Source organism: Callorhinus ursinus, unplaced genomic scaffold (assembly GCF_003265705.2).
Source record: "Callorhinus ursinus isolate GAN/ISIS: 27379988/994484 unplaced genomic scaffold, GSC_fseal_2.0 scaffold2, whole genome shotgun sequence".
In the NCBI taxonomy this organism is placed as follows: Eukaryota; Metazoa; Chordata; class Mammalia; order Carnivora; family Otariidae; genus Callorhinus; species Callorhinus ursinus.
In genome coordinates, this window is record NW_027397064.1 from 40,696,228 (window position 1) to 40,717,726 (window position 21,499).

The window sequence follows — 21,499 nt, forward strand, 5'->3', positions numbered from 1 at the left end:
AGTGGTGGGAAGTTTCAGCCTGGAAGCTGCTAATCTTGCTAACACTAAAAGGCTCTCTCCCATTAGCAGCTTCTGTGTTGCATTAATAATAAGAAAGTAATAAAGAGACGGCCGCTGTTCAGTCTCTCCTGAGGAGAGGCCGCAGCTTCCTTCTTCTCCCCATGGTCCGCTCTAATGGTCTTGCCTGTTTGAAAGTAATAGAGTGGATAATAAGTGCTGTCTATTCTGTCAAAGTCTAAAATTCTTCTTTCTGGGGAGGAATACCTTTTCTTAAGACTTCCAAATGTAAACTATACCATCCATATTTTGCAATTGAAGTTGATCTGCTTAATTCGTAACTTTTTTGACATGTAATTGCAAACCATCAGGTACGGGGGTGGGTAAGTTGCTTTAGAAAAAATAAATATTTCTACCTTTCCTGGAAAAACTATAAAACACAGAACTTCCTTAGATGGCTTCCTGTCTTTTTTTGGGGGGGGGTGCTGTAAATTAAATCCCTTACCTGCACAGAAGTAAATTAAAGAAAATCAAGGAATTAAGACCTCTGCTTTTATAAATATTAAAAACTCTCTTGCTAATAGACAAAGAAGAAATGAGGAAAATATCATATTAAAACAAAGTAAGTCAGACTGGATTTGTTAGTTTCAGGGTGCATGTTAATATATGTGTCTTTGTTAAAGATGTTATCTTATTAGGTCTCATAAAGAAGATTGGAGCCAATGCCATACTTAATAGCTTATGTTCTTTTTCTATTGAAAATATCTAACCTTTGGCAGAAGTACACTTTTTTATTTTTATTTTTATTTTTTTAGAAGTACACTTTTTTAAAGATTCTCTTGATTTAACATCCGTTTTTAAGTATACTGTCTGTCCATAGAATAAAATTATCTATATAGTAGTTGTGTTGTTGCAATTTTTCATCTATAACCAAAACTATTTTTGCTTTCAACTACATATTTTTTAATTGGGTAAGTAGTAATCCATCATCTCAAAAGTGCTGCTCAAATTTTTATTCCTTGGAGTCAACATATTTGAGTCCAACTTACACTATTGTGTCCTGATTTTGAAAGGTTACTTTTATAATTAAGTTATATATTGCATATTTCTGTACTTGTAATTTATAGGAGAAAAAAAGATTAATATCAGTAATCATCATCAGTGAGAATATATATTTTTAAAATGAAATATATAGTTCATAACCCTCCTAGAGGAAATCACTATGACAGGCTCTGTGCAATATTTATATAAAATTCAAGAAATTACTGTATAAACCAACTGAAAGCAGTTTTCTAAAAACTTATAATCAATATATTTTCCTTCTAAGTATGTAACATCTTGAGAAAAAAAAGACATATCTAATGTCAAGACTGCCCATCTAAATATTTTTAATTATGTATAAAAGCCTTTAAATGAAAAAAAATCTATAATTTAGGAAAGTGAAAATGCTAAGTATTCTTTATAAAATAAACACTAGATATTTCCTCCAGGCAAGTAACAATCTAAATCCCTTTTAATTAATAACTCTTTCATATGGTCAAATTATTAGCCAAGGTTTTGATAAATCCAGTAAACCCTCTTGTTTGTTGTTTCCTTTTGCTTGTAAAAAGTGAAACGTTTACTACATATCAATGGGTGGCATATTATTGCTAGTGTTTTCCTTAAATTTAGGGAAGAAAGGAAGTGAGTAAGACATTCTTTGAAGCCCCAAAAAGCAAACAGGTCTATTGGAAAAGTAACAGCTTTGATATAGAATAGTCTTAGAGTGTTGGTATTAAGCATATTTATCTGAATTATTTTTGTTTACTTTCTTCTGTTCTCTAGTTCATGAAGGCTCAGGAGAAACCAGTCAAAAGGAGACTTCAACCTGTGATATTTGCCAATTTGGTGCAGAATGTGATGAAGATGCTGAGGATGTCTGGTAACGTGTTCTTTTTATTCTTTAAACAAATTATAACAATAATTAATTTCTTTTTACTCCATCAACCATTTCCTAAAAGACATTTTCAGCATTTTTTCTTATCCAGTTCTGAAGGGGGGAAAATGAGGGCTATAATAACAGCAAGGAATTTCTGAAGCTGAATTAAGAGCTGAACTAGCCCGGCAGCTGTTAAGAGCACTACTTGATAAGATATATTTAAAATACCACTTAGACCCCCAAACACTGTCAATGTTAAGAGATGGAAAGAAAAATCATATTTATCAGAACATCCCTCAAGAACCATGGTCAATCAACAACGGATAGTTGCTAATCTGCTTTCTAAGATGGTGGATCTAGGTAACTGCAGAGAATTTATTTAAGGGTATATGCATATGCACACCCATAGCTGAATTGGGAAAGCAGTAAAGCAAAGAATGACTTCTGGGCTACTCTCTAGGATCAACTTCTCCCTTCATCTGAGTAATACTCAGCTTCTTCTGAAAAGACAGGCTAAACAAATAATGAATAACATTCATTATTTTGCATGAGTCCCAAAATGTTAGTCTTCTAGGGCCTCCACATGTACTGGTCCTGCCCTAATCATACCCAAAGGGAGCAACTCAAAATTCAGAGTGAGGTCTTTGTGGCATGATAGTGGAAAGAGGCAGAGTTCTCCCTGGTTTACACACCTCACTTTTACACAGATATCTTTCAGAAAAACAGCCAAGTGCCCTTTGTTTTCTTCATTATCCAGACTATGTTTGTCTAGAGGAGATTATGATCATTTTGATCAAGTTGGCTAAGAGATTAAATCTTCTCACCACAAAAAAAGAAATAGTAATTATGTGACATGATGGAGGTGTTAGTTAACACTATGGTGGTAATCATATTGCAATATATAAGCATATCAAATCAACACGATGTACTCCTCTAATTTATACAATGTTATATGTCAATTATATCTCAATAGAGTTGGAGGAAAAAAACAATAATTTTGATCAAACTTTTGTGGGTGGAGGGAACAATTCATCTAAGGGACAAAAAGAAAAAACTAAAGGCAAGATAATTTTGGCAAGAGTGAAACAGTCTGCACTTAAAATATTTTAAGGATTTTTAGGATTCCAAGGGAGCAACTGGAGTTCTTAGGGTAAATTAATCAGGTACTTGTAGGTAAACACTATACCCCAGTGAAATAGACACCCATTAATAAAGGCAAACATCAGTAGAGTTTTTGTACCTGTCAAACATTTCTCACCAATGGGTAGCTAGCAGCCAGCGGGAGTTTACGTACTGATTTGACTGTCCTGAGGTGAATAAATGTATATTTTCTTAAGAACATCTTGAGCATCTTAATGGCTAATGAATATATGGTTCCCAAACCTAGCTGACCATCAGAATTACTTTGAAATTTTTTAAGCACACTAATTCTTTAGTTCCACCCCAAAATTAATGAATCAGAATTTCAGAGAAGTAGAACTTAAAATTTTACTTATCTAAAACTTCCCAAAAGACTATGAAACACTTCTCTAAAATAAATGACTGACTCAGAGAATCTTTGCTCCCTAAATGCTTTAGGGCTCTATATACTCATAGTCATTATATATTAAGACACAAAGACAGGAAATGTATCCTTTAAATATCCCATTTTTAATGTTTGCTGGTGAACACATCTGTAGTTCAACATCATTTTTAAAGCTGTTAAGTATCTTGCTGTCAATTATTTTACTTTTAAAAAAAATTCACATGGGTTCCTAATTTTTTCTTAAGATTTTCCATTCCCCTAAGTTCTCATCTCTTCAGTGATCATCTTTAGGTAACAAAGTTCACTTTGCAAATGCAAAGATTTAAGAAATGTGATAAATAACAGCTAAAAACTACTAGTTGCTTACTATGGGTTTTGGTCCATCTGTATAGTTTTTCAATTCTCAGTTACCTTCAAAATAACCCTAGGGGTAGAGTCCACCATTATTTCACTTTGCAAAGAGGAAACAGTTTTGAGGGTTTAAGTGGTAAGGCCACAGTGAAAATATGAGATGTTAGCATTAATAATTCAACCAAAGATGCAAATTAAAATCATATTTCTTTCCTGCCATGTCGGGAATAATAAGATAGCCAGATTGCAGGCAGCTTAGATGTAGTGACTCAAGACCTGCAGGGTTAGAGCTGGTGACAAGGAAGATGCCTGCAACAGGCAATGAGAAAATGTCCAGGTAGGCAGTGTCACTCCTGGTATTCTAGCAAAAGTTCAGATCTATGGTCTGAGGGCAGGTAGAATGAGAAGATATGGACAAGGGTGGTGGCATCAGAAAGATTCAACAGTAAGTCATAGGTCCCAGTCTTCAGAAAAAGAAACTCAGTTACAAAGGGAACAAGGAGAAGGGCAAAGCAGAACTTCAATTGCCAAGGAACTGGTTATCAATCAGGAAAACAGAGGCAGATACGGGCAAGACTGGATAGATACCCATTTGCCAGAACTGGTATAGAAAGCCAAGCCTTGGTTACAAGGGGCTGAGACAAGCATCTAGATCTCAGAAATAAATTACAAGGTCAGAATGAAACCAGCAGCAAGGCTGACTGGATGCTGAATCAGTTAGCTTTTGGCTAGGACATCTTGTACGCCCCCAGCCTAGAGACAAGATTAGTTCCAAAATGCGGAATAAAGCTGAACCTCCAGATGGGGCTAAGTGGCTATAGCTGTGAAGATTAGAGGGATGCAGGGGGCAGGGAGCCAAGAAGATCATTATACTTCCCAGGCAAGAATGAAAAGTTGTTAACATTTAAATAAAATGTACTTAAAATGTCCAATGTAAGCAAGAAGGAATGGTGCTGAAAATGGTAAGTGTATTGATTTTCATTTACATAAATACCTTTGTATGTTAACATATTGTATTTAGTTATGACCATGAAGGGCAGATTGGAACAGCTGAAGGACACAAGAATAAAACAGTAAATGAAACTAAATAGGCATGGAATAAAAGAGGCTATAAAGTACAATAGGAAGCAGTTGGGGAGTGATCTGACTCTAGTACTAGTCAACTGAAGCAGAGGAGCGTTGACGTGCTGTTGATTTTGGATGAAACCATGACCAGGTCCTCTCCCAAACATAAAACACTGCATATGCTGTGTGGCAACAAAGAGTAAAACTCAGTCTTCAATTTTATTTTTTCCTTTGATACTAACTAAACTATAATTTTATGCATACAAATAGCCTCAGTCCTGCATTATGAAGCAACAAGATATGAAACACTACTCTTATGTTGTTATTGTATCGGCAATACTAAAACAAAGATGAAAAATTAATTCCTGATCTTTCTTTAACCCTGACCAAAGAAATTAATATTTTACATTTCACCACAAAGAAAAATAAGTCTAATTATTCAAAAATGCTTAGGTACTTTCTGGATGAGGTTAAATCTTTGTCAGAATTAAAAAGCCAGTTTTGATCGACTACAATCAATCATCATCAGTTGATCTTCTTTTCATCGATGAGTTTTTGAGTTACACAAGTCACAGTGGACATGGAGAAAGATGATAGATAGATAGATAGATAGATAGAGAGATAGATAGATAGATAGATAGATAGATAGATAGATAGATAGATAGATGATAGATGATAGATGATAGATAATAGATAGATAGATGGTAGAGGGGTAAGGAAAATGGAGGAAAGAAGGAAAAAATAACAATTAGAGGATGGCATTGATAAACCATGATCCTAAACACATTACATTTTAATACCTTTGAGAGAATAGATGGTTTATAAGCTCATATAAGCCCCTCACTTATAGTCTCTGATTTCATTTCAAGGTTTTTCTCTTCCCTTTTTCTTCTTATGGAGCACATCAAGGTTGTAGAAATCAGAAGATGGTCAGGTTTACTCAATAGCAAAAAAACACCATTGCTTCAGAAGATGCTTCAGTTATATTTATTGACCTAGGTGTAGGAAAGAATTAAGCTTCCAAAAGAGAGAATTAAAAGTCTACATGAGAAGTGGCTCACAACACAGATATATCCACTCTCATATGGAGGCATCCCTTTATTTAAGATGAGCTTCAAACAAATAGAACACCTGTGCAAAGAGATGTGAAAGCTTATTTATAGGGAAGGGGTTAAGAGGGGAAGGAAAGAAGGGCTTAAAAAATTGTGTCTCTTGATATCTAGACTGAAAAAATTCAAAACTAATATGTTTATACATCAAAGAGACTCAAATATATCCTGCCAAATATAATTTATAAAGAAAAAGAATGGTTTATAAATAAGTCAAACATAATAAAAGTGACTCATTGCAAAGTAATAAAGCCCCATCTGATAGCACTGGGAATACCAACTTATGATTTCAACAAATACTTCTGATACTTGGTTAGTTTTAGAAACAGCTTATTATTCCCTTAATTATCGTACCTGATAAATTATTTCAGTAAGTCCAAAGTAGGTCAGTGGTAACTCTCTTTGCACTGGAAGCTACTCCTAAGAAGTAATTAGCCCAGAACTTTCTGTTGGTCCTGTCAGTCAGAAATAGTTCAGAGCCCCGGGGTTGATACTTGATTTAATATAAGAAAAAAGCAAGCTGATAGCTAGGTCTGATTGTAGGAATGACTGGGTCAGAAATTGGCTGCATGCCTAACATTTCCAGGGTGTCAGGATAGATCAAGGAAGGAGCACAGGTGTAAAAGCAGATGTGGCTCATGACAAATGATATAAAGGGACAATTTAAATTATGTGTATTTGCTTCATATGTATGCTTGACAGCTCCTATTCCCATTTTAACTTTGCTTTTGTATCATTCTCTACATGCTACTCAGGCTCCATTAGCAAAATCATATTGGCTAAAATGCTATTAATTCCTCAGTAGTCATTCATTTTATCTTTGAAAGCATTAATCATGTTTTCCAGTTTCACTACGTCACATCCTTGAGTTTGACTGCGAGGGGAAGAAAAGAGAGAAGCAAAGTAGTTGCAGTAAAATCAGTTCAGAAAAACTGAATGAGCATCCATGTTTTTCTTTATTTCACTGACGTTCCATAACTGAGACAGGGTGTGGGCTTTGGCATTCCTGTTGTGAGTGTCTCTTACAAAGACAGTTTAGTTTGAAGTCTTTAACATCTTGCTTCTTTGATCTGAGAAGGCTCCTTGTCACTAGGAAGACTGTTGCTGGCACCGTTCCCACTCTTAATGCATTTTGGACTGTGGAGAGAATCATGAATATTTGAAGCAGGGCAATGGCCATAGATGATTGCCGGCACTAGATTTCACCATACATATAAGCAAATTAGGCATCAGATCCTGCTGACTTTAGTGCTTTTGGATTATGAGCTTGATAGGGAAAATTAAGACACCTCTGAGGAGAATACAGAAAATGATTTCTTTTAAAACTACTACCAGTCAACAATTGAACAAAAGGGTTTTGTTGTACTTGGAAAGTTTCCGGTTGTTTTCTACTAAGTAAAAAGAAGATTGGTTAGGATCATACATGGGATATCTAAAGAAGAGGATGCTGGTTAGTCACAAAATCTTAGTGATCCAAGAGTCCGTTCAGTCTCCCCTCAGGGTGCTTGCCTTTTATGGATTTCCTTTGCTCTCTTGCCCCAGAGCTATAAATTGCTTACCATAATTAGGACTGACTTCTAACAGGAGTTTACTCATGGAGAGACTAAAAACACTCACACAACACGAAAAACAGGTCTGTTCTTGAAAATCCAAGGTTTTTGTTGAATGTAAACATGGCTTCATGAGAAAACCTTTTTGATTTCAAGATTCCTAGGGAATCTTGTTCTCCCTCAAACTGCCTCTTCTCCACCGTGAAGACAATGCCATCCCCTCTGAAAACTGCCATGGCACTTTCTGTTTCTATAGGTGGGTGGGGAACTGAAGAGCAAAGACAAATCTCTTTCTTTTTTTTTAATTTCAATTTTTATAATTTTTTTAAGATTTTATTTATTTCTTTGACAGAGAGAGAGCACAAGCTGGGAGGGAGGGTGGCAGGCGGAGGGAGAGGGAGAGAAACAGGGAGACTGATGCAGGGCTCAATCCCAGGACCCTGGGATCATGACCTGAGCCGAAGGTAGATGTTTAACTGACTGAGCCACCCAGGCACCCCTTTTATATTTCTTTAAGATGTTATTTATTTATAAGACAAATCTCTTCTCTCTTCCATGCCTCCATTTGCCCAGAAAATATTTTCAGAGACTGAAATATGCAGCTCTTGATTTGGGGTAACACATATTTCCATTCCCACAATTTCAAGGGAAAATGCTGATATTTTTAGCTAATCCATAACCAAATGTAAAAGTTTGATTTTATTTCCTTCTTTTATGTATTCCTCTACTTATCTGAATCAAGGGGGAAAAAATCTTATATTCTTTTTTAATTCCACACAATGAAATAAGATTTAGAATGCAATTAGAGTTAAAGAAGACTAGTATTTGTTACATGGTCTGTACAAAGATCTGTAGCAACAAATACCTTATCTGTGACCCAGACTTCTTTCTAGAGTGGCTGCCAGTAAGTAGACAAACCCGCAAATGGAATCTGAACACTTTAAGTGTCACTTCAAAAGATAAATGAATAACAGTACCCTTCAAATGCACAACAGGCAATCTGAAAAAAACAAGCAACAAATAGACAACTAACCCACCTTCCAAAAATGGAGCTTTCTACTTTGTGAAAAGTAAACCTTAAAAAGTAAAATTGAAATTTGAAAACAAACCATGGTCTTTAAAACAAAGGCTTACCTCAGGTCTTCTGTGTTGCTTGGCTCCTTGAAAAGAGACTGGATTTTCACCTAAGTTCTGAAGCCTTCCGATTTTTTCTCAGTAGCTTTACCACCACTGTGCTATCTACACAGCGATGAATGAAACTTAATCAGGGTATGACAGACAACGAACATAATCTGGGGTGAACTGCCCAGAAACACAGAGTAAACTATTCTCAACTTTCACATATGTTGTATATGTTTTTATACTTTATTTAACTCATGCAATATAAATCATGTAACTTTCATTTTATATAAAAATAATGAAATACTGCATGAAGGCAGAACAAAGGAAACAAAATTCCTAAATACAGATTGTGTTTCTACAATTAACTTAACTGTTTTTGTTACCTGTTTCTCTTTTTACTTGCTGTTTGAATCTTGTTTTGCACTGTCCCCTGCTAATGGGGCGTTGCCTTACTTCTGGTGCTTGCTCACCAAATGCTCACTCTCAATTTCCTCTTGACTTTTCTGAGTCTCACTTTCTTTCTTTCCTTTTTTTTTAAAGATTTTATTTATTTATTTGAGAGAGAGAGAGAGAGAACAAGCGGGGGGAGGGGCAGAGGGGGATAGAGAGAGAGAGAGAAGCAGACTCCCCACTGAGCAGGAAACCCGACGCGGGACTCGATCCCAGGACCTGGAGATCATAAATTGAGCCAAAGGCAGACACAACCAACTGAGCCACCCAGGTGCCCCTGAGTCTCAGTTTCTAGTATACTCTGAGTCAAAGATTCCTGTCCCTCAGAATCAGAGAACACCTGTTCCACGTTCCAGCATCCCAGTGTAACGCCCCAGTCTCAGAAATAAAGATATGAATCTCATAGTTATCAAAATACCAGAACTTTCAAAAGCTTGTTTCCCATGTTGCAGGCACCACTGTAATGTTTACATTCATGGAGCTATTTAATCCTTTTCATAATCTCGTGAAGCTAGATACACTAATAATTCCCATTTTATAAGAAAGGAAACTGAGGCAGAGAGTAGTTAAACAAAGTGGTTTGCCCAAAGCCCAACAGTAAGTGACAGTGCTAGGATTTGAACCCCATCAGACTGACTCCAGAGGCCACCACTCACTGTCTTCTCAGCTAGTTAGTGACATAAATAGTGTGTGTGTGTGTGTGTGTGTGTGTGTGTGTAGGTAGCATACGTTATGTGTATACACACATGTGTACTGAATTTCACATTTTTTTTCTTGACATAGAACATGAAAACCAAGACTTAAGTGATGAAATCCACCACTAACAGGTCCACATTGTCTATCATGGCCTCAATGTATTTTCTTTCTCACTAGGTATATATACTTTATTTCCTTAGAAACTGTGTGGTTTTCCTTTTTTGTTGTTGTTTTGTTTTTCGTGGAAGCATGGAATTATCTGCGGAGACTATCCTTAGGACAATATGCGTGCCCAATTAGATGAGGTTATTAGGCACAGGGTGGCTAAGAACAGACATATCTTCACCAAAACCTGGTTATTTTGAGCTGCTTCAGCTTCAGGTAGCTGGTGTTGAAATGACAGCGGCAACCCTGATTATGGACCAGAGTAAACATTATTTATACAGTAACTACTGATAGGTTTCAGATCTTTTCTTTTCCAGGCAGGAGGCACGTAACACAGCTGTTAGAGACGAGCCATTTAACACTCCTTGCTTGAGTGCTGGCGTGCCCTTCTCAGCAGCATTGCAAAGGGCAGAGAGCACTGGGGAGCCTCAAGGAGCAAGGGCCCGCCCTGTCCAGGAAGCCATCCGCCAAGTAAAGCTGTCCTTACTATCTCTGGGAATAGCTGATGGACTACATGTCCCTTTCCAAATAGCAAAAGAGAGTTTGTCACAAATGCATATTCTTACTGTAACAACAGAAACTGTGTTATGTAGAGAAAGAGGGAAAAAATCACTGAATTAAAGGGCAACTAAAATGGCCCACATGCCAGTGGCTTTTAATCCCTGTCCTAGGGGCACTGCCCTGCTCTCTTTCTATTTAGCACTTACACATATCAGGTCAAGCCTCTTTTTTCCTCCAATCTAATGTATCTACTTGAAGGTTACATTAAAATGGATTTTTTCTAATTATAAAAGTGGTACATGTTTATCACAGAGAATTTGAAAAAAAAACCTAGAAATACAAAAACTCTATTAAGATGTCATCCCTTCATCCCACCATTCCAAGATAGCCGCTGTAAAAGGTATATCCCCCCCACGTCTGTGTTTATGTATGTGTGCATACATGTGTCTGTATATGTTTTTAATGATAATCGAATCATATTTTACACGTCAACAGAGCCTCTCTCTCAAAATTTCACTTAATGTTAAAGCTGAGTTTGGAGATTATTTGGGAATGTTAATCAAATTGATGGAGAATATATTTAGATTTGAAAATGATTTCTGTGGCCCATATTCTAACTGTCCTTTTAAAAATTATGCACTTCTCAAAACAAATGGATTTGAGAGTACTGTCCTAACATTTTTGATCTAAAAATTTACCAAAACGTCAATCCCTTCTAAGGCTACATCAGACATTTTTCTTGGTTAATGCCAAGAGACTGGATAGTATGCGTACTGAAAACATTTCATTGTCTGTATCCAGAGCATTCATAATAAATAGCTTTCTGAGGTATAAGCATTATTTACAGAGAAGCTGTCTTCCCAACGTTGTTTTAAATTGGGTAGAAACCGTTGCTAGTCTTCAGTGGTTTACTTCCAAATAATAATATATTGTATGTGTTGATTCATCTAAACAACAAATCAGCAAGCCATCCTCGGCAGCCAACATCAGTCTGTTCCAGCTACATTCCCCTACAAACAGGAATGTGTACTATCTAATAATGATTGAACAAACTGCAAAATTACATGCAACAACCAATCGAACAATCAACATTACTGAAGATCTAAATACTTATTATAGTAAAAAAAAAAAGAAGAAGAAGAAGAAAGAAAAGAAAAGAAATGAAGGAAAGGGATATCTGATTTTTCTAGACCCCCAGCCGATGCCTAGTAAAATTAATCAGGAGTGGATCCATTCATACCTTCATCACTAAGCTATGAATGAAACATAAGAAATCAGGATGATGCACCTGGGACGGATGATCTTCTAAAGATTGTTTACCACAGCTCTTTTTTTATTCATTGCAGTCTTTTCAAAGTCTGACATAGTAGTTTACTCTGTTCTCTGAGCTCATTCTAAAATGAGCTTTCTATTGGGGCGCCTGGGTGACTCAGATGGTTAAGCATCTGTCTGCCTTCGGCTCAGGTCATGATTCCGGGGTCCTGGGATTGAGTCCCACATCGGGGTCCCTTCCCAGCGGGGAGCCTGCTTCTCCCTCTCCTTCTCCTGCTCCCCCTGCTTGTACTCTCTTGCTCTCTCTGTCAAATGAATAAATAAAATCTTAAAATAAAATAAAATAAAATAAAATGAGCATTCTACAATCAAAATTGTACTATCCAGGATGATAAAAGTAATGCTAGCTAGCCCACCACTAGCTATAGTGTCTATAATCAGCAGCTATTAAAAGATACACAAAAACTGAGGGAAATGCAAAAATAATAAATAAAGTAAAATGCTAGCTTCACATTAGCAAAAATTAGTGATATATTTCTGTAATAAGCAAAGATATATAAACTTAGTACTTTATTTATTTTTAAGATTTATTTATTTATGAGAGAGAGACAGTGGGGGGAGGGGCAGAGGAAGAGAATCCTCAAGCAGACTACCCACTGAGTGCAGAGCCCAATGCGGGGCTTGATCCCCCGACCCTGAGATCATGACTTGAACTGAAACCAAGAATCAAACACTCAACTGACTGAGCCACCCAAGTGCCCCATACGTGTAGTACTGTAAAACCTTCAAATATAACATTGAATTGTCAATTATAACAAAGAAATAAAATAATATATTTGCTTGAAATATGCAGTTTAATTTTAATTGATTATACTTTTCTTGAAAATAACTAAGCATTAGTGAGCATTTCCTTTGTTCCCTGTGCTCCTCTAAGGGCTATGTGTTTATTAACTGATGTAATCTTCATAAAACTAAAATTTAGGTATTATTAGCATTCCAGTTTTAAATATGATGAAATTGAAGCACAAAGGTGTTAAGTAACTCATCTAAATTAGCTATTAAGGTTCAAAGTCAAGACTTGAACCCAGAGGCCATACTCTGATCTATTTTGTAAACATGGTGCCCCAGAAACCTGGGGGCATAGTGGAGAACTTGCAAGACTCCAAGGAGTTTTACATTTTCTTGGAGAAACAGAGAAAGAAACATATGTTTAATTAGGCTGGAAGTCAAGTGCATCCTCTATAGAAGCCAAGTGGGTCATCTCATTTAATCCTCCACAAAGGTATGGTAAGTGAGGTCTTAATTTTCCTCCACTTATAGAAAGGAGGAAACCAAGTTTTGGGGAGATCAGTAACATGCCAAATACATGTTGCTAGGTAGGGGCAGTTGTTGAGTTCAACCTCAGGTTTTTTTAACATAATTCCAAGCTGCTTGCCCTTTCTCTTGCATAATGCTAGAGGGTAGATGTCAAGGTAGAATTAAGTTAGTTAAGAAAACTGTTCTTTCAGAGGGAAGAATAGCTTATGACTGAGATTGTGTGTAGTAACTGAAAGGTTGGAAAAGTACCCATAGCCAAATGATGGAAGACTTAGTTGTCAAATATATTAGGGTATATTATAGTTAGGGTAACACTGTAACTGGTCAGAGAGTCTGCATTGTATGACTGGAGGTCTCAGTCCTTGGATTCTCCACAGGAAGATTTACATGGTGATCCACGCTGAAATAAAGACGGTCAGAAGGAAAGTAGCAAGCACAAAGCAATTTACTAAAGCAAAAAGTACACTCTCAAGGTGGGGGAGTGGTCAGGTTCCACAAAGTGGAACCGACCCTAAGTAGTTTTGGTATTGGATAGTATTGGGTCTGACTGGGCTGAAAGGAGCAGTGATTAATGTACAGTGAGTAGGTCTCTAATGAGAGCTGCTTTCAATCATCTGGAAACTCCTCCCACAGGTTGGGAGGGGAGTTTTTGACCCTACAAGGTTTGTACCAGAATGCTCATGGCAACCTTTCTTCATCCGGTAAGGTTGTTCCTTCAATGCAAGTGCATTATTATGAATCTAGGGGTTACCCTGGGGCAGAGGTGGAAGAGGAGAGCCCATGCTCTGCACCTGTGGCTCTTGATTTGTCAGACACAAGGTCTTGGAAGACACAAGGTCAGGATGTTGTGTCCGTGGGCTTTTAATGTGTAGCTTATTTATCACCGTCCCTGCCTCCAGCTCCTGTCTCTATCATTCCCCTTCAAGGAGCTTGGGGCTCTGCTTTGGAGCAGAGCTGCTGCTCAAGTCTAGCTTCTACCTAGCAACACTAAATGTTATAACAGATAAGTGTCAAATTCTTAGAGGTATAACGCACACACACATACACACACACACTTATTTCTTCCTCTTACCACAGTTCAAGAAAGTGTTTTTAATCTGAGAGTCTACACAGGGTCTTTTGAGAACTCTGTCTCTTTCCATATCATGGGCCTGCCCTTCCATAAATCACTGAGGTTCTATTCACTCATTTAATAGGAAGCAAAAGAAAAGAAAAGATCATACATGGGAATTTTTATTGGCCAGTCTTGGAAACGGCATTTCTCAATTCCACATATATCCCTCTGGCCAGAACATTTGCTATATTGTAAAAGTAGCATTAAGGAGAAAGAAACCAGTAATAAAGTTTGCTAATGGCCCTAAAAGAGAGAGATTGGAATCAAGAAAGCTGTACAATAGCAGCAGATATTTATTTAGCATGTATAACGGGTCATCCTCTGTCTGAGCCCTGACAATACCATGTATGACACAAAGTTCCAGCCCATAGAGAGCTTATGTTTTGAGGAAGTTCTCATCCAAGATGATGACATAGACATGCTAAGAAGAGGAGAGATGGTGGGGGTTAAGTGATAAAGAAATAAAATAGTAAACAAGCAAGATACTTTCAGGTAATAAATGTTCTGAAAATCAGGGTCCTGGGAGAAGGAGCTGCTACTTAAGATTGGGTATACCTCTCTGAGATTGCCATTGGAGTCAAATAGGGGGCAAGATGCAGCCTCACAAAAATCTGTAGAAGCAGAATTCTGGTCCAAAGGCACAGAAGTGCAGGTGAGCTTGGTGTGCTGAAGGAACTGATTGAAGCTTAGTGCAGCTAGAGCCAGAAAATTAAAAAGAAGGTCTTAGATGAAGTTGAAAACGGGGCCTGATCATGAAGCTTCTAGCAGGCCTTAGTGACAAGTGTTGATTTTATTCTAAGTATACTGAGAAGCCTTCAGATGTGATAATCTGGAAGTGATATGATTTAGTCATCTGCACTACCCCTCCCTCCTGAACTTTACTAGACCACTCCAGAACAGGGTCATTGCCCCCTTCGCCCGTATCCCACAGCACTTTCCCTTGTTTCAATCTTCTCAGTAGCTAGTTATTGTAGATATGTGATTTCCTCAACTGAAACATAACCTCCAGGAGAGCAGAGACTTGTATATAATTTGTGGCTCCCTCAGTAACAAGCACAGTTCCAAGAAAGCACGTAAGGTCTGAGTAAGTACATGAATACATGAATGATGAATAAATAAATGAAGGAAAGAAAACCAGTTAAAGGTATAAAGAGCAATATCCCCTTGTATTTGGAGTCTGCGATGTGCTTTTCACTTTCGCCATGTCATTTGATCCACATGAGCACAATGGGTACGTGCAGAAGAGTTTGGTAACGGCACAATTATGAGAAGCAAGAGATTAGAAAAAGAGTCAAAGAGAAATTAAGATTTTTGAGGCTGAGCACTGGGGAAGAATAATGGGAATTGGGATCAGGAGGTAGAGTTGATTTGGAGCATGAGAGGAAGGTGATGAGAAAAAGTTACATTCTGATTCAGCTGATAAAGGGCAGAAACCCATGGAATGCCCTGTAGGCAGATGATTAAAGGTTAAGTTGTGTGGTGCAGACAGAAAGAGCTTCAGGAGTTCAGAGACATCTAATAAAGAAAGTGAATTTGGGAGCGAGTAATGAAAATAGACACTGGAATAGCAAAATGTTAGACTGCTAGGTAAAAGGACACAAAATATTTGTGAAAAATCATGTGATATTGGAAAGAAAGGACAAACTAAGTAAAAAAAAATAGAAATATATCACTATATGTTAATTAAGAGACAAAAAATTAGAAATAGCCCAAAGAAGAATAAAACTAAGGAGCCACTGTCCTTCATTTGTTTAATTAAAAGATAAAATTACCACCCTGTTCCTCACTAAATATTTCTGATTTCCCAGATCCAGAGTAGGGAAAATAGGACTGTGTTACAGGGTTGTACTTTCTGGCTCCCTTGTGGTTGGGATAACTCATGTGTCTAGTTCAATACCTTGACCAGGAACTGAGTATTTGATTACCAACACACAACTCTGCCAAGTTCCTTTGTTTTTCTGGCATAGTAATTTGCAGTGTTCAAGTAGGTGACTGCTTCATCATCCTGGGCCCTTGGGTGAAACATAACATGGACAAGAAATAGATCTCTGCTGCATTAAGCCACTGAGATATTGAGGTAGGATGTTTATTACTGCAACATAACATCTTATCCTAACTGATAAACATGATATCAGTTAGAAAACATAGATGTGGAGTGAGACTGACTCTTGAGATAGGAAACAATGGAGAAATTAAGCGTCATTAAAGAAGACAGAGACTCAAAGTTGGCAAATGATACATACTGCTATGGTCTGAACATTTGTTTCCCTCCGAAATCATATGTTGAAACCTAACCTCCAAAGTGATGGTAGTAGGACGTGGGGCCTCTGGAAGGTGATTAGGTCATGAGAATGGAGCCTTAATGAATGAGATTAGTGTCATCATAAAAAAGAACTCAGAAGGCTAGTGCACCTCTTCTGCCTTGTGATGTTATAGAAAAAAGACAGCTATCTGTGAGGAAGTGCGTACCACTAGACACTGGTGCCATGATCTCAGACTTCTCAAGAACTGTGAGAAATTAATTCTGTTTTTATAAGCCACCCAATTTATAGTATTTTTATTATATCAGCCCAAATGTTTCAAAACATTGGCCAAGCTTCCAACAAGCTTATCCCCAAAGGCCTTTCAGTAGGTTGGCCCTGAAAACTTAACTGCAGATGTTTCTACCTGCCCATCCACGCTCCACCCAGTGAGAAATAAGCTAGGCCATCTCCTTTAGGGAGACTGGTGAAGTCCTCCAGCTGGCCGGCTGTGTTACCCTCCCTGCCTCATCTTCAGGCCTAACATGAATTAGGTTGACTTGCTGAGGATCAGGAAGTTGAGAAGACAGTTAGTGGTACTTCCAGATCTCCAGCACCATAGTACTATAAAAAAAAAAAAAAAAAAAGAAAAAGTACTGGAGATAATCAAAATCAGAAGCATAAAATAGGGGTGTCTGGGTGGCTCAGTCATTAAGAGTCTGCCTTTGGCTCAGGTCATGATCCCAGGGTCCTGGGATCGAGCCCTGCATCAGGCTCCCTGCTCAGCGGGAAGCCTGCTTCTCCCTCTCCCACTCCCTCTGCTTGTGTTCCCTCTCTCGCTGTGTCTCTCTGTCAAATAAATAAATAAAGTCTTTAAAATAAAAAAAAAGAAGCATAAATAGGACAACAATTTATAAACAAGGGAGAGAAAAATGCTCGATTGGTTTCTGATAAGAAGGATATATTTAGAGAGATAAAACCAAGCTTACAAGAATAAAGCAGAAATTAATTTTCCATATGAGGCCTACAAATATAGAGACTAGTAAAAGGAAAAAAAAAAAACAAAAAAAGAGGTAAACTCATTTTTCTTCCTATAATGTGCAACATATCCATGATTTTTTTCCCATGGGGGGAGGAAGGGGGGGAGACGAATATCTTTTTTAGCTCAATCTTTGACTACTTGTAGTGACCTAATTTTAAGTTTGAGGAATTATACTTAAAATATATCTGAGAAAACTATATTCATTGGCCATGAGCCAAGAATTCAAATCCTGCAAGTCATATTTTAATAGACAAAAGCATGCTTTGATGGATGGGTAGATGGGTGGATAGATGGACAGGTGATTGTATGGAGAGATATATATCATACAGATGGATAAAATAGGCAGATCAGTGTCTTGAGAAACCATAGACTTTGTATAAAACAAAGACAGAAGGCTGAATTAAAAGAGGATTTTTGTGCTAAAATCAGTCTGAGAGCTCAGATACTGAAGCTAGACTGTCTGAGCTTAAATTTTTGTGTTGCCACTTACTTCTGGTGGCCTTAGGTAAGCTCCTTAACCTTCCTGCATCTCAGTCTTTTCATCCATGTAAAGTGAATTGGAACATTTATTATATAAATGTGTTATGAAGGTTAATAAGAATATTATTCATTAACTTGAGTTCTGTTTGAATTTTTTATTCATAAACGTATATCTCAGAAATGTTTCTCTTCACCCATATCGTAATACCTTATTGTTCAGACTGCGATTTGGAGAAATATTATTCATTCTCTCATTATTGGTGACTTGTATGATGGTGTCCTAGCTTATCACAGAAATTCATAAGTCTCCAAAGCAGCCTTTTAAATAGGCCTTGAATCCTAGCACTTTTTCCGCTGAAGTGGGGGATGGGGAGGAAGTGAAAACAATCGAACTATTTGGGGTAGAATAAATGAAATGAATGCTTTGAATTTTTTGTTATACTTCAAAAAATAGTAAAGATGTTAAATAGATTAAAGAGTTTAAACCATGAAAAATCACACCATCCCGAATTCTTAGGAAAGTTATTTTTTGTGGTTGTTAGAGGGAAAAAGAGTTTAATTTACAATATAAAGTAAATAGCAATTGTTCACACTATTGTTTATTGATTTTGTATTAAATCCAATGCTAAATAGATTACAAAGATGATTGTGTTTAATATGCAACAGGATCCTATGAGGGTTGTTATCCTCACTTCACCAGTGAGGAAACTGAGGCTTACAGGGCCACAATAAACCCTATATCATATATTACAGCTAATAAGTGGAAGGAAGCAGGATCTAAGTGTAGGCAATCTGGTTCCAGAGCCCAGGCTCCTCACTACCACACTAAATTGTCTCTCAAATAATCATAGTGCATTAAATCCACCTGGATGGGACCTTGGAGATCATATAATCTTGTCTCTTTGTATTACTGCCTGTAAATGTAAAGCAGAGAGAAGTTAAACGATCTGCCCAAGGTTATACACTTCCATCTTTTCCTCAACATAATAACACACTCTCGTTTAAAACTCATTTCCAGGATTTATACAAACTAATGGTGAAGTCATGACATTTTTTAATTGAATACTCAATAAAAGAATCATTTTCATCTTGTTTTTCCATCTCCTGTCCATGAACAAAATGTAAAAACATGTTGCGAAGCCGAGAGTCCTTATCTCCACTAATAGCCTGCTTTTTCATGGAAGGAGGAAAACCATCCTTATGCTGAGTCTGTTTTAGATGAAATAAGCATGTAGTCATTTTCTTTGTGAGGAACGCCTCTGAGGCATTAAAGGAAAGGATGTCAGGACTGACCTCTAAGTCACATAACTTTAACTTACAGCCCACACATGACTTTAAGAAAAGTGTAATCTCTTCTACACAGCCAGTAGCATACCTTTTTTAAGGTCCTCCAGGTCACTTCACTACAGTTCCAGGTAGAAAACCAATGGGGCTAACAGTGCTCTGCCTCTTCAATAAATGAATTAATTTTATTTCTGAATGTTAATTTTTTATTTTATCAATCTTTACCATTGCTTTATTCAGACTTTAGAAGAGGTGTGTACAAGTATGTATAGTTATCTGAATAATCTTCTGATCTCAAAGTTAGGAATTATTTTTCCTGAGAGTTAACAAAGGGGTCACTTCTACCTTTTTCAAAGCCAGAAAGCAGGAACAACTCTAGATCATTTTCTTTGAAAACTACATACATGGCTGAACACAATTTAAAATCTGTTAGAGGTGAAATTTCTGTTAAAGGTTCTCCACAAGCACTTATTCTGGTCTTTCACAAAAAGGCCCAGCTCCCTCACGAGTTTTGTGATGTTAGTTGAGTTACCTAAACTTTCTGAGCTTCAGCGTCTCTATCTGTAAAGAGGGAGAGCTAACTGTCTACACACAGGATGTTTATAAGTGTTAGGTGCTAAGACTTAATAGGATGTCTAGGACAATGCTTGGCACTCAGCAAATATCTGATACTATCTTTGTGAGTTCAGTATCCAATTATATTATATTCATCTAGTCCTGAGGCTTCAATTGCTACCTTTAGGTATATGATTGACAAATATTTTGCAGCTCTGACTCCCATGGTCTGGGTATTCATTTATTCACTTAACACATATTTATTATCCACTATGTGTCGGGTGTTGATCAAGGTACTGGAGTTACAGAAGTGAACAAAACAAATAAAAAGTTTCATTATTGAACTTACTTTCTATTAGGAAAACATGATAAATAAGTAAACATAAGTAGTTTATTAGAGTTAAATGCACAGGTTAAAAAAAGAGCATGAAAGTAACATGGAACTTATTAGGACATATTGAACACATATTAAGGAAGTGGGGAGTGAATGTTATAATTTCAGATAGAGTGCTCAAGAAAGGCTTTCGTAAGAAGGCAACACTTTAATAAAAGGATGAAGGATATGAGGAAACAAACCCTATAGATATCAGATCGATTCTGTCCTATAGTATGACAAACATTTATTGAGCACCAACCATGTGCCGTGTATTTTAGGTATCTCCTTCACTCCGTGTGTCCAAATTTAATCCATCATCTCCCCCTGCCCCGAACATATTACATCTGCAGTGTCTCTGGCACCACCATTTTTCTCATCCCTCAAGTGAACAATTAACTATGTCATTGTTGATGCTTCCTTTCCATTCCCCTGTCCATACACACCGATGTCCATCTGATCAGCTGCCAAGTCCTACAGATTTTACTGCTGCAATTCTTTCACGTCTGTTCTATTCTCTTTTGTTTCTGTTGATACCAGTATATTTCAGACCCATATTATTTGGGCTATTTTAATAGCCATGTAGTTGGTGCCTCAAATCCAATCCATGGTGATCAGTTCAATCTTCATAGACATCAGTGGGCTTGTCAGTTCATGGTTTCAAAATCTTCAACAATTAACCAGATCCAGGCTCTGGATCAGCTCTCTCAGATTCCCTTGACCTTCTCATCGTTAAACAGGATGGTTACAGCAAGCTCATGCATCATATTCTTACAGCCCAGCATCCAAGGGCAGAAAGGAGCAAGCCTCTGTCTGAAAGAAAACTTACACATTGCCGTCACCACCTGCAATGGCTGACCTCTTTTCATTACAACTTGTGTCGCATCTTTGGGCTGCTAACAATCATGGGAAAGGGAGAAGACCAATCAACATGCACCCCCCCCAAAAAAAACATGAGCTTCCAAAACTGACTAGGATCAAGAATTCTTTAACAAGTAAGGAGAGTAGGAGTAGATTTAGGATTAACAACAAAGAATTTCTGCCAAACCATCTACTGAAGAAAATATTGAGTATATTACTCAAGTCTTCTGAGATCCGTCTTCCTGAGGTTTTTTTTTTTTCCTTTTATAGCATGCGTTAACGAATATGTACTCTGATCTCTCCTATCTTCATGGCTTAGACCAGTTGTTCCCAATGTGTGGTCCAGGCTCTAAGATATTATTTGTCTTTTTCATCCTCATTTTCACATAAATGCATAGTAGAGCTTTCTACAGGCTACTTAATACGTTATTCAACAGATTCAATTATATCTAGCTTTCTTCTGTTAAGCTAAACATTAAGGGATTTTCAAAAATGTACACATTGCCATTCTT

At 37.2% G+C, this 21,499-nt stretch overlaps 1 protein-coding gene across 3 annotated transcripts in view; it reads left to right on the top strand.

Annotated features, from left to right (window-relative positions):
• TMEFF2 (transmembrane protein with EGF like and two follistatin like domains 2) overlaps positions 1-21,499 on the top strand; it is a 224,846-nt gene that overhangs the window by 125,014 nt on the left and 78,333 nt on the right. For all 3 annotated transcript variants that reach the window (XM_025887381.2, XM_073904550.1, XM_073904549.1), the window contains exon 5: positions 1,822-1,918. In XM_025887381.2, the coding sequence (XP_025743166.1) occupies positions 1,822-1,918 (97 nt within the window). The remainder of the gene's footprint in view (positions 1-1,821; positions 1,919-21,499) is intronic.